General features: G+C 42.1%; 1 protein-coding gene across 2 annotated transcripts; it reads left to right on the top strand.

Annotated features, from left to right (window-relative positions):
• On the top strand, positions 1 to 13382 carry shprh (SNF2 histone linker PHD RING helicase). Of its 2 annotated transcripts, none has more exons than XM_055057260.1 (30): positions 1 to 377; positions 1150 to 1749; positions 2074 to 2203; positions 2306 to 2524; positions 2711 to 2789; positions 3548 to 3698; positions 3790 to 3889; positions 3987 to 4246; positions 4338 to 4979; positions 5680 to 5931; positions 6022 to 6100; positions 6180 to 6343; positions 6418 to 6674; positions 6828 to 6949; positions 7136 to 7224; positions 7400 to 7492; positions 7620 to 7727; positions 8359 to 8501; positions 8582 to 8755; positions 9198 to 9260; positions 9337 to 9562; positions 9750 to 9887; positions 10647 to 10748; positions 10835 to 10906; positions 11435 to 11623; positions 11697 to 11789; positions 11883 to 11969; positions 12066 to 12244; positions 12642 to 12704; positions 12786 to 13382. In XM_055057260.1, the coding sequence occupies exons 2-30, from the start codon at positions 1159 to 1161 to the stop codon at positions 12886 to 12888; spliced, it is 4968 nt and encodes a 1655-aa protein (XP_054913235.1). In that variant the 5' UTR covers positions 1 to 377; positions 1150 to 1158; the 3' UTR covers positions 12889 to 13382. The 2 variants fall into 2 exon arrangements, with proteins under 2 accessions (XP_054913235.1, XP_054913234.1); XM_055057259.1 differs by having other exon boundaries at positions 2 to 377; positions 12624 to 12704.
• The last annotated feature ends 23 nt before the right edge of the window (positions 13383 to 13405 follow it).

Here is a 13405-nt window from a genome sequence, read left to right as displayed (position 1 = left end):
AAGCTTCATGAAAGTAAACATCTAGTTTTTTTATTATTTATTTTCAGTGTGGCTTTAACGCAGAGCGAAGAAGTTAAAATCTGAAAATTCTCTGTCCTCAGACGGCAAAAGACAAATAAAACAATAACAACAATAATAATAAAAAAAAGACTTCACTTAAATTGATCAGAAAAGATATTGTGAGGGCCTTTACTTTCCAAAAAGAACATGCTTCCTCGTCTTCGACGTCACTTCCTGTATTTAAAAATGGCGGACACGGACGTCGCTGTGGATAATTGTTGAACTGTGGTTTTGCTCGTTAAAGAGGAGCTTCTACATCATGGAGCGACTTTTGTTACAGTCGCAGTGAGCGGAGCAACTTGAGGAAGGCTAAGAAGGTAAATGTTGATTTTTAATATAATTTGCTGGTATATGTCAAGCGATAAATCTACATTGTCAGGTGAAAGTGCTCTCTCTGTTGCGCTGTTTATATTAGCAGCAAGGTTTCTGTATTTCAGATCCTGAAACAGTGCCCTGTGCAGGGGATAAATAAACTAGTTGCTGGTTAGCAGTAGCCTTTAGCCTAAAATTAGAAGCAGTGTTGATTTACGTCCGTGTTTCACCTGATGTAATGGAGCCTAGTATGTTACATGGGTTTTGTAATGATACAAATGCTCTTAACTGACAAGTCGAAGTAGCAAAATGACGAGCGCATCATGGTTAAAAGTGTTGCTCCTAAACCTTTGGAGAAGCTAAAGGGCTACCAGCTTTTCTAAAGGATTTGCTCTTGCTTTGTGCAAGACCAAAATGCTAAAGTTGCTCCTGCATAAAACGTAGGAGACATTGTTGTGCAACGTCTTCCAATCATGTTAAAAAAAATCTAAAATATGAAGACACATTTACAGAGTGAGGTTCAATTCCAGCTTCTTGGCTCTCTCACTTTGTAGCTCTACAGATTTAATTTAGGTTATATTCCACTGAGAAAGAAGACACTAGTTTCCAGTTCATCTTTACTCTTTTATTCTAATTTAATGTATGTCCCTTTTATGCCTATAAATAAACAGAATAAATGTTTGACACTTTATCTTGCTTTGCTTAGTTGTGTAGCCCCTATTTTTGATGTGGTATAAGATAATAAGTAATTCCTTATAAATATTGGTCTCTGTTAAGGTCTTTACAATGAGCAGTCGAAGGAAGAGGGCCCCTCCTGTGAGGGTGGATGAAGAATCAAAGAGGAGGCTGGAATGGAACATGCTGGAGGACCGGAAGAACGAAGCCGTCCAGGAAGACGACCAGACTCCGTCCTCCTCTTCCTGTCTATCAGGCGACCCTACCGCCTGCACTTCTTTTCTCTCCTCTGTAGAAGACATCACCCAGGAGGACGCGTGCTCTCGTTCGGTTCAGTTGTCAGACAAACTTCCCAGCACGTCTTTGGACAGCGGCGCCCCCTCCGCCTCTCTGGCGCTCTCTGTGGTGCCGGCTTTAAAGCTTGGCCATGTCTGGAAGGCTCTTATCGGGGAGTTCAGCATCAGGCCGGCTTGGCTGCCGTCTGACTATGAGCAGAGATCTTTTCTGGCGTACCGGACGGGCAAGCAGCTCTACCTCAGTTACAGCAGCTGCGATGAGAACTCGGAGCCGCGGTGGAGCCCTGAGGAGGACGGCTGTGCCGTGGAGTGCAGCCTCAGCAGGATCCCATTCGAGGACCTCGACTGGCTGCAGAAGAGGAGGGTGGTGCAACTCTGCCACCAGACCAAGGAGCAGGAAGTTAAGGTGCAAGTCATGATATCGTCTAAACTTTTCCACATTTTGACACGTTACAACAACAAACTTTGTTGTTGTATCGTATGAAATTTATTTGTATAATGTGTTTCACTCACTGAATTTAGTTCCTGAAAGTTTAACTTTTTAATTTTATTTTTTATTTATCGAACATGACTGTATGGGTTATAGTCTGCACAAAGTAATGTAAATAATATGATATAATTGGTGATTAATTACAAATTTGTTTCTCGGCTGCTTTAGAGCTAATTTAAGACGTAATAATATTGTTTCCCTCATGCTACATGAAAGCTGAGTGTTGTCTTTGTGTGACAGGTGGGAATTTACCTGCTGGAAACTGGTCTGGGGAAGCCAGAGTTCCTCAGCGAGGGAAACGCTCGGCCGAAGAAAGCGACTCAGATAATGCAGAAGTTGATGGAATATTTTTACGATTTCATCATTCCTGGTACGTGTTTGGGCCCAGTTCGTGACATTAGCCTCTAAATAAACCCTATGCTCTCCCAGAACTGTCTCTTAAGCGTTTCCTCTTCTTCTTATTTTGATGCAGAAGTCGTAGAGAACGAGGAGGAGGAGTGCGACACTGATCTGGAGAGACAGAACGTGGAGGAGCTCTACGATTACGTGAGGCACCAGCACCAGAAGGAGAACCAGGATGCAACATACGACGTCCAGCACAAGGTTCTGATTCCCGTCCTCAGGCCCTATCAGAGCCAGGCCGTCAACTGGATGCTGAGGAGAGAGAAGTACAACATTAACGCACCGAAAGGTACATATGATGATGATGATGGTGAAAGGTTTGCACGTAGATTTCAGGGAAACATGGGAATTCAGATGATTACTTGAGACTATATCAAGAAAGAAAAAGATGCTTCGAGTGTTTGTAGAAAAACCAGAGATGATGCTAGCTTTATATATTGAAGATTGTGATGTATTTTCCTTTTTTTTTTTGTAGAACATTCCCTGCATTTTCTGTGGCGAGAGGTTGTGACTTTATGTGGCAAGAAGTTGTTCTATAATCCCTTTACCGGCTGGTAAGAAGAAACACTTTTTTTGAAAAACGTGTAATCAATAACGAGCAATAATACATCTATTTATATTCCTCGTCTTAGGTTGTATTTTAGTGCTTTCTCTTTGAAGATTTTTTTGTCATAGCGCTACCGCTGAAATTCTGCTGAAGTTGCTCTGCCATTTTTTCTCCCCCCAATTAAACTCACACTGCAGCCTTAACCAGAGACTTCCCTTGGAAATAAAGTGAAGTGCGTGCACTTGTTTTTGGATAAATGTAACGCTACCCACCAGTAGGTGGTGCTATAGCTCAACACAAATTTTACAGTTTGGATATCATGGTGAGGAGGATTTTACTTCTCAATGAAGCTTTCAAATCTGTTCCCACAAAATAAAAATAGAACTTTGAATGCATAAAATCGTCAGATGATTCTGCATGTGATGTGCAAAGCCACGCCCTTATGTCCCCCAAAAAGATTTTTGTCACATTTTTGCAAGGACATTTCAAAGTGTTCTAAGCTCACTGGTCCAGAAATGTGCATATCTTACCAAGAAACGAAGCCGAATGCCGTAGGTAGGACAATTTTTTGAAAAATAAACAAGATGGGTGTTTTTACAGCTCCTAGATATTTCGACTTTGAATTCAGGCCAATTCATAAAAGGAATTACTGAAATAAAAGCCAGTTTTTTTAAAACATATTGCATTAGTGCCTGCAGTTTTATCTGTTTTTTTTCCCATTCTGAAACGCATGTTTAGTTTTATTTCTGTTTCCTGTTATTTTAGCTTAATTCGAGAATTCCCGCTGGCCGGAATCGAGTGGCCTGGTGGGATCCTGGCCGATGAGATGGGGCTCGGGAAAACGGTGGAGGTTTTGGCGCTTATTCTCTTCCATACTCGTCAGAATCTGGAGCAGGAAGCCCTCACGCTGCCAGTGGTGTGAATTTCTTGCACAGTATTATCTTTTTGAACTAGACGTTTGAAAAACTGCAACTTTTTTATAGCTTGTTACCTTCTGCTCACTGCAGGGAAAATCTGTGAATTACTTTGTTCCTCCTCGTCCAATAGAAGTGAAAGCTACTCGCTGCAAGCCTGAAGCTCAGCCAAAAATAAAAACATCACACCCAGGTGCGACACCCACATCTGTCTCTTGACACCATCTGTATGTTCAAAGTTGATCTTGCATTTATTGAAGAGATTTTTGGGGGGTGGGGTGGTTCTGCAGCTGTGCGCGTGATGTTGCTAAATGCAATAAAGGAGATGCGGACTGGCAAAGGAGCCTCAGTCAACGCTGTGTTCACCTACATCCGGGCTACTTACGGCTACGACCTCCTGAAGAACCGCAATCACATCAAAAAGACGCTTGCGAAGCTCATAAACGAAGGATTTGTTGACCGGGTAAAGGGCCGGGGTCTGGCGGGTTCTTTCAAGTTGGGGAAGAACTACAAAGAAACAAAGAAAATCTTGTCCGCGGCGTCCAAGTTGGTAGGAATCCGCAACTGCTGTGTCACAATTTGATGCTGTGATTAATCGGCCACTTTGATTTCTTTCCTTGATCAACATTTGTCTTTGTTAGATCTTCAGACCAGCAGAGAACACGCCAAGGAAGACGTTTCAGAGGCGAGCAAAGGAGAAAGCGGAGGCGGCTCTCCAGAACTCCCTCTCAGACGATCGAAGAGATCAGAGCCCCGCATCGGACCGGCGTGACACAGAGGGAAAAGAACAAAAGCAATGGGAGAAAAATGCGAACAGGAAGGCCGCTCTGGAAGATGGTGTGACATCGACGGGTTCCGCCGCAGTATCTTTACAGCTTTCTCTGGGTAAACTTGTGTCAGACACACAGGAGATTCCCAGAGCAGACAGAGGAGGAGAAGCCTCTGGGACAGATTCGCAGGACGAGACGGAAACTCCCACCAGAGCGTCCGTAGTGCCGTTCAACACCGCGGATTACCGCTTCGAGTGCATCTGCGGCGAGCTGGGCATTATTGACTACAAGCCGCGTGTGCAGTGTATGAACTGTCAGCTGTGGCAGCACGCAGAATGTGTGAACTATAAGGAGGAGAGCCTCACAACAACACCCTTCTACTGCCCTCACTGCCTGGTTGCTATGAAACCAGTGTCCACTGGTGCCACGCTCATCATTTCGCCCAGCTCCATCTGCCACCAGTGGGTGGAGGAGATCAACCGCCACATCAGGTCCTCCTCCCTGCGCGTGCTGGTGAGCAACATTTATCTAAAAAATTTTTATAGCAGCTAAATAGTTTTGTAATCAATTAGCTAATCAATTGATTGGCGATTAATTGATTAATCGTCAGTTTTTCGGATGATTAATTGATTAATCGGATTAAAATACAGGCACATTCAATAGAGTTTTTATTTAAGTACTTTAATGTATTTCTGTGCAATATTATAAATACACTAAAAGATGCAAAGAAACGTTCAATAATTTTTTTAAATGAATAAAATTAACTGTTATTTTTTTTGCTTTTTGCCTAAAATACCTTAAAAAAGCATTTCTTTAGTGAATTTAGTGAATTTGAATGTAAAACTACGACACTTGAGGAGTTTTGGTTAAAACAGACGGAGGTGTTTTTTCACTCAAATACAAAATGGATTTATATTTTGTACAGTTTTGACTAATCACTGCTCTGAATGTTTTTTTTATTTCTTCAAATTACCTTTTTGAGTGTGTATACTCCAGTTAATTATTAATCAATTATTAAATTACTTAAAGATTATTTCAATGATCGATTAAAGAAATCCACCTTACATCTGTTTTCTCACATTTTATTTTGTCTTTTTAAAACTCTAACTAACTAAAATAACTGTGTGTGTGTGTGTGTGTGTGTGTGTGTGTGTGTGTGTGTGTGTGTGTGTGTGTGTGTGTGTGTGTGTGTGTGTGTGTGTCCGTCTCTCAGGTGTATCAGGGCGTGAAGAAACACGGGTTTATCCAGCCTCGGATGCTTGCAGAGCAGGACGTGGTCATCACCACCTACGACGTTCTTCGCTCTGAGCTCAACTATGTTGACATCCCCCACAGCAACAGCAAGGACGGCCGACGCTTCCGCAACCAGAAGCGCTACATGGCGGTCCCCAGCCCTCTGGTGGCCGTGGAGTGGTGGCGCATCTGTCTGGACGAGGCCCAGATGGTCGAGTGTCCCACTGCCAAGGTGAGTTGAGGCTGGAATCTTTTGAGCTTCTTTTGTTTTTCTCTATTCACAATCGTGTTCATTTATGTGTGCGACTTTTCTGGCCGCCAGGCTGCAGAAATGGCTCTGCGCCTTGCCTCCGTCAACCGTTGGTGCGTCAGCGGCACTCCCGTCCAACGAGGCCTTGAAGGTAGAGTTGTAGATGGAAAACCGTCAATCTGAGTCCGTCAAATGTCTCCGTTCCCTACTGAACTCGTCATGTTTTGTAGATCTGTACGGCCTGACGCTTTTTCTTGGAATTGATCCATACTGGGTGAAATACTGGTGGGACCAGCTGCTTTATCGCCCCTATCGCCGTGGAAACACAGAACCTCTGTACAATGTGATTGCTCAGATATTGTGGCGGTCGGCTAAAAAGGACGTCCTCGATCAGGTAGGGTTTTTAAGAGCTCCGCGCTGACTTTTCCAACAACTTCACAGCAACTAAATGCATCATTTGTTCTTCAGATTCAGATCCCCCCTCAGACAGAGGAGGTGCACTGGCTTCACTTTTCTCCTGTTGAGGGCCATTTCTACCATCGCCAGCACGAGGTCTGCTCCCAGGACGCTCTGGTCAAACTCAGGAAAATCTCAGACTGGAGCCTGAAACTGGGCAGCCTGGACCGGCGCACCGTCAACACCATTCTGTACCCACTGCTGAGGCTGCGCCAGGCCTGCTGCCATCCGCAGGCCGTGAGGGGGGAGTTCCTGCCCCTGCAGAAAAGGTTTTATTTTAGCACCCTCTAATTACCAGCCCTTCTAGACTGATAATTAGTCTAGAAGGGCTAACACCGGAAAGCTAATGCGACGCATTTGTGTTTATTTTAAGCTCACCAAGTTTGTGTAAGCGAGATTTAGGTGTATTTCTCTTCTTTCAGCACCATGACAATGGAGGAGCTCCTCAAGTCCTTGCAGAAGAAATGTCGAGTGGAGTGTGAAGAAGCTCACAGACAGCTGGTGTGCGCACTCAACGGCTTGGCTGGAATTCACATCATCCGAGGTATAAAGCTCCCATCCGCTTTGCTCCCGTTTCCCATGGGAAGAAGTTCAAAACAAAACACGAGGCATGAGCTCATCTTTGTTGCTTTTCGTGCTGATATGTGAGGTCATTCCTATAGTTTCATCTCATTAGCTCAAAACTGCAGCAAGAGACACTCCGGACAACTACTTGTTTTGTCACCTGCAGGCGAGTTTGTAGAGGCTGCGGAGATGTATAGAGAAGTTCTGCGCTCATCAGAGGAGCACAAAGGCAGACTGAAAACTGATTCACTACAGGTGTGTGATCATTGTTTATTTATCTTCTTCCTCAACACTACATTGATGTTTGGAGATGGAGGGTGGCAAACGTGGAAAGAATTCAAAGATTAAAAATGTAGGAAGTTGTGCTCTTCTCCACTTTTGTCCAAATATAAGAGTTGAATATTATTTTTTCACCTTTAATGCAAACCAGCGACTTCATGCCACTCACAACCTAATGGAGCTGCTCAGTGCAAAGCATCGCGGGATTCCTCCAACACTCAGAGACGACCGACTCGGTGAAGAGGTGCGCAGCGCAGATTTGTTACAGAAACAAGTGCAATGCCTTGTTTAAATGTCGATGGACGTTTATATCCAAACGTCCAACAGCAGGCTCAGATTTGTCTCCTTTTAAAATATTTGTTCGTCTGCAGGCTGAGCAGCTGCGGCAGCATTACATGACCAAATACGACTTGGAGGTGGCCGACGCCCATCAGGCCCTGCAGCCCGTGCTGCAGAACATCAAAGAGCTGAAGCGGAAAGTGAGAAATGGCACAAATTCTTTCAAAAGCATTTCCAACGTTTGTTGTTGTTGTCAGATTTATTATTTTTACGCTACAGAAATAGATGAACTTTTCAATATTTTTTTATCTGAACAAGATATTGTTTTTTTGCTTTTTTTTGTCATTTGTATTTCCTTGTATTTCTAGTTTTGGAACATAACAAACTTGAGTAAAAAAACTGGAACATCAATAGAAACAAAATGAAAAATATGAAATATAATTTGGTAATTACTGACTATTAGTTTTGAGATTTTGAGCATATGTTTCACTGATTTCATGTTGAACTGTACAAGATTATGATTATATACAAAAAAGCGACATTGCCATGCAAAGTTTACTTTGTGTTTCATCGAATCCTTTAAGATTCAGTTTGATAGACAAGATGCATCTACAGTTCCTTCCTTGTATATATTGATAACAATATAAACCTGTTTGTAATCAATCTTTTGGCTTGCTTTCCTAATTGCTACTCTAAATGTAAAGTACACATGTGGTTGTTATTCAAGAATCCAGCGGTGTGGTTAAAATAATCAACTCATCATTTTCTGATAATACGAAAAACATGTTCAGATAAGCTTCCAAGCAGACACATTTACCTTTTCATCTCCAGGTGAACTTGAACTCCCCCTGGTGGTTGGAAGTCATCCAGATGTCAACCCACTGTTCCACCGACGAAGATCTGGTGGTCCGTGTGAAGAATGAGTTAACTTCCAGCTACAAGCAGCAGGCCAACAAACTCTCCATGGCAGACAAGTAAGACGCCTCTACTTAGCTTCCATCGTTAGCATTCACGCTAATAACAGCGCATTAAAAACATGCTGGGTTCCCTGCAGGTTCCGTGACGCTTGTGGTCTGCAGTTCCTTCTCACCACACAAATGCAAGATCTAATGAAGTCACAAAAGACCGTCCAGGGCGCAGTGAAGAGTCTTGAGGGCCCGGCTTCTAAGGAAGTGATTGAAGAGGCTACCATTTGCCATCTTAGGCCAATGCGACTGCCACTCAATAAGTAAGTTATCAGTACCAGTACTCAAGATCATCATCACGCTATTCATGATACTCTACAATATGTAGTTGTATGAGCGCACCCTCTGAACGCTTTTATGAACAACATGCGTTTTACATATTTGTAAAAACTGTGACTGTGTCATGACAGCAGAGCATGAGACAAATAATATGTGGAAAAAAGTGTATCTCCTCCATGTGGTTCTACTGCCATTTTGAGAAATGCACCGCTTGGTCACAGCTAGCTCCTCTCAAAATGCTAAGACAAGTTAGCATGGCCACCATTGACGGCAGATATGCAGTTTTGCATAAGAATGTGCCATGAGCCCATTTAGCAGCATGTACACGAGCTGATTGACAGTCTCAAAAAAAAACATTGTTTATAAAAGTTACATAAATCAGCTTTAAAAGTCATGAACTATATCTCATCTCTTCTTATGTCGCAGCTGTGTGTTTTGTAAAGCTGACGAGCTTTTCACCGATTACGAATCCAAGTTGTTTGCTCACACGTAAGTAAGCGGGCGTCCTAGAGTTCTCATATTGAAATTGAACACCTGAAGTGATGGAAACAAAATCCATCTTCAGAGTGAAAGGCCAGACGGCCATCTTCGAAGAGATGATCGAGGACGAGGAAGGCCTGGTGGACGACCGCCTCCCCACCACCAGCCGCGGTCTGTGGGCGGCGAGCGAGACGGAGCGCACTCTGAAAGCCATCCTGTCGTTCGCCAAATCTAAGCGCATGGACCCGGAGCTGGTGGAGGAGGGCAATATGTTCATGGAGCTGTTTGAGAACTGGAAGAAGGAGTATAAGGTTAGCAGGCCTGTCTTATATTTTGGAATTGAAGAAGAAAATCTTCTTTACTTTAGGAAAAATGTTAATTACAAAAGGTCAAAGAGATTCTCATATTTGTCTGTAACTTGTATTTCTACACCTGCCAGAATGTTATACAGTTGTACTTATGCAAGTTAGAAAGAAGATTCCTTTGGTGTTATTCCAGGTGTTGCATGAGTACTGGATGGTGCTGCGCAATCACGTGTCGGCCATTGACGAGTTGGGCATGGCGACTGAACGGCTGCGCGTTCGTCTGCCTGACGAGCCGAAGCCCAAACTGCTGCACATTATAGAACCACATGAGGCAAGTAAACAGGAGCGATATTAACTAATCAGATGTTTAAACTTGTCTCATTAAAGTAGGACTGGACAATATGACTGAAAAGCAAATCACGATACAATAGTTTCACATCAGTCAATATCGATATTTATTGATTAGTTTTTTTTAGTGCCATGACCTTTCCTCTTTTATCCACAGTTTTTTACTCTGTCATTATTTATTTTTAAGCAGTTACAACAAATTTTGCGGGATGATAAATTGTATCAGAAGTTATTGCAGTGAACAACAATGATGTCTTACACAATTTTTAACTTATATAATGGTATGCATGCATGTGGGTATTTTTATTTAACTAAGAAAAATAACTAATTGAGCTAAAACATTTCTTGAGGCACGAAGATGAAACCTGAAACTGCTGCTGCTCATGTTGCTCCACAGGTTGCTGCTAAGTAACCGAAGAGAGCGCGAGTTGGTTGATGCGACTCACCTTACTTAGCTAATCTTGAGAGGTTGAGCGGATAAAGTCTTTCTATGTGGTTCTGAATTCAGTGACATTATTAAATATTCTATTAGACATATTATTATCTATTGATATTGATCACGTGTCTGTTGCAGTTATTGATTTATTGCCCAGCCCTACATTAAAAGGCAAAGTCCTATGCTGTACATTTATCTAGTTTCAACCCTTGTGCTCACTGACTTTAATTACAAAACATTTTCACTGAAGCGACAGACTATTTTATATATTTTTTTGCCCTCTGCTCTCCATTGTTTCGCTGTCAGGTGGAGCAGAACAGGGTCAAGCTCCTGAACGACCAAGCTGTGGCTAAGTCTCAACTCCAAAAGAAGCTTGGACAGTTTCTGTATCTAACCAATCTGGAAAAGGTACATTTATAATCGCTAGCAGCATTTCGTTGTATCAATTGGAACATTAGGGAAATATTTAATGTCACTCGAATTTTGTATCAAAGTCACAGGACAAGTCAACTGGAGGGCTGAACCCAGAGCCATGCCCCATCTGTGCTCGTCCTCTGGGGCAGGAGGTGAGTGTTGATGGTAGATTTAAAGATGGCAAGTTTTTATATTGAAAGAATGAAAGAACAGGGCTCAACTTGTAAGCAATATTCCCATAAATATCAACTGAAAACCATTTTTTGGATGCTTATTGCTAGGCTTGTCTCAATAAGCAATAGATCATGATCAGTTTGAATGACAAATTAAGATGAGTTCAATAATTTCCAGCCTTTTTAATACCAAAAATTGGACAAAAGTCTTCAGTCTGGTGCTTTGGTCTCAACCGGCCCTGGTTTTATTTACAGAGACTTCAAGATTCGTTTTATTTGTTGTTCATGAAATTGGTCTCAAAACAATCATTTATCACAATAACGTCTGGGACAATTTATTGTCCAGTAAAATTTGTCATTGCGACAGGCCTAATGCTTTTGTTTTTGAATTTTTTATAACATTTGACATTTAATCAAATTCACCACAACGTCACTGCTATTCTCTTTGAAAAATGACTTCATCAGGTTGTGAAATACTTACTTTCCACCATTATTTCCTCCTTATAGTGGGCCGTGTTGACCTGCGGCCACTGCTTCTGTAATGAGTGCATCGCCATCATCGTTGAGCAGTACAGCGTGGGCTCAAGGCGGCGAGCCATCAAGTGTGCCATTTGTAGACAGACCACTTCCCACACAGAAATCTCCTACGTGTTCACTACCCAGTCATCCAGCCACGACCAGGACGTACCTGTCAAGGTTGATCGACAGTTGCATTTCAAACATGTCGAGTGTTGGACTTTTTGTTGACAGTCGTAATGGTGTCGTGCAGGGAAGCCACTCTACCAAAGTGGAGGCGGTTGTGAGAACACTAAAGCAGATCCAGATGAACGATCCCGGAGCCAAATGTCTCGTCTTTTCAACGGTAAATGAAGCGTTTCTGTTACGAAGGACTGTGGTGTGTCGCAATATTGAGCTCGGATGTGATCTGGATTGTTTCCTTGTGACTTACGTACAGTGGCAGAGTGTCCTGGACATCATCGCCAAGGCCTTGTTGGACAATAACCTGGAGTTTTCACAAATCAATGGAATTCATAAGTTCCAGGTTTGACTTTAAACATTTCACAGGAATCATGGCAAACTATATCTCCTTGTGATTAGTTTATTCACAGATATATTTTTTTTGTGTGTGTGTTTTCAGGAGAATCTTTGTTCTTTCAAATACGATGAAAAGATCAATATTCTCCTCCTCCCACTCCACACTGGCTCCAATGGGCTGAATATCATCGAAGCAACACACGTGTTGCTGGTCGAACCGATCCTCAACCCAGCTCACGAACTCCAGGCTATAGGGAGGGTGCACCGGATTGGCCAAACAAAGTAAGCGACAGGAAGCTGCACATCAAGAAAGAAATCTAACTTGAGTTTCTTCAAGTAAACGTGCAATTTTTTCCATTTTCAAAGCTTTCTTATACAAGTTCAAATGATCACTTTATGACAATTGCAATTCACAATCTTACATCAAGCACAAATACAGAACTTTCCACTGATGTCTTTTGCATATTTAACTTTAAGCTTTTAGTTTAACCTTCTCAGTACTTTGCAAAAATACTCTTCCCCTTTAAATGTTTTTACAATCTGTGTTGGTACGACCACAAACGTCAGTGTATTTTATAGGTTTTTTTTTTTATCTGGAAGTTTGTGGTTGGCACATGACAATGTGTGGAAAAATGTAACATTCGTGTTCGCTGTCCAATAGGCCGACATTTGTACACAGATTCCTGATCAAATCCACTATTGAGGAGCGAATGCAAGCGATGCTGAAGACGGCAGAGAAGAGGTGGTTTTAGCTTAATAAAAAAAAACATTATTGGTACATAAACTATTAATCTAAATACTAACAGAGAGTGTTTTGCTTTAGTTGCAGTCACACCAGCACGGCCATGAAGCATTCGGAGGCTGCCGTTCTGACGGTAGCTGACCTGGCCGATCTGTTTACGGAGGACACTGAACCTCTGGAGTGAATCCGAACGGACTCTGTACCCAGTGGCGATGGAAGTACTTTGATTTTGCACATTCCTTTTTATATATATTGTTGTTTTTTTTAAATCAAACCACTGACAACAAGCAACGTGTTTGCCAAAACATATTTAAAACCAGACTTTAAATGTGAGTCAGTTCTCGTTCTAACAGACTCAGCTTTTTATATTCACTCTTGGTTGTAACGTTTGACTAGACTGTACAGCATCATGCGCTACTCTGAAACTCACTGTTCGGCCACAATAAAACCTCATTCAGGTGAAGCTCAATAAAAGTGCGTCAGCGAGACAAAGTTGGGCTTTTATTTATTTCTGTAAAGAACTAATAAACCACTCGTCTATACTCTTGCAAATGTCTGCTAAAACAATGAGAGGGAGACAAACCAAATTGTAAAGCATGTCTCATTTACAAAAAAAAAAAAGCACACAAGATTTGTTGTGTTTGAAATAAAAGAACTTATGAAATCTAACAAAGGTGAAGAGGATTTCTGCCACGTTTCAT

This window comes from Poeciliopsis prolifica, unplaced genomic scaffold, assembly GCF_027474105.1.
Source record: "Poeciliopsis prolifica strain line A6 unplaced genomic scaffold, Auburn_PproV2 SCAFFOLD047, whole genome shotgun sequence".
NCBI classification, from domain to species: domain Eukaryota; kingdom Metazoa; phylum Chordata; class Actinopteri; order Cyprinodontiformes; family Poeciliidae; genus Poeciliopsis; species Poeciliopsis prolifica.
Note: the sequence above shows the minus strand (reverse complement) of the source record. Positions and strands in the feature narration are given on the sequence as shown.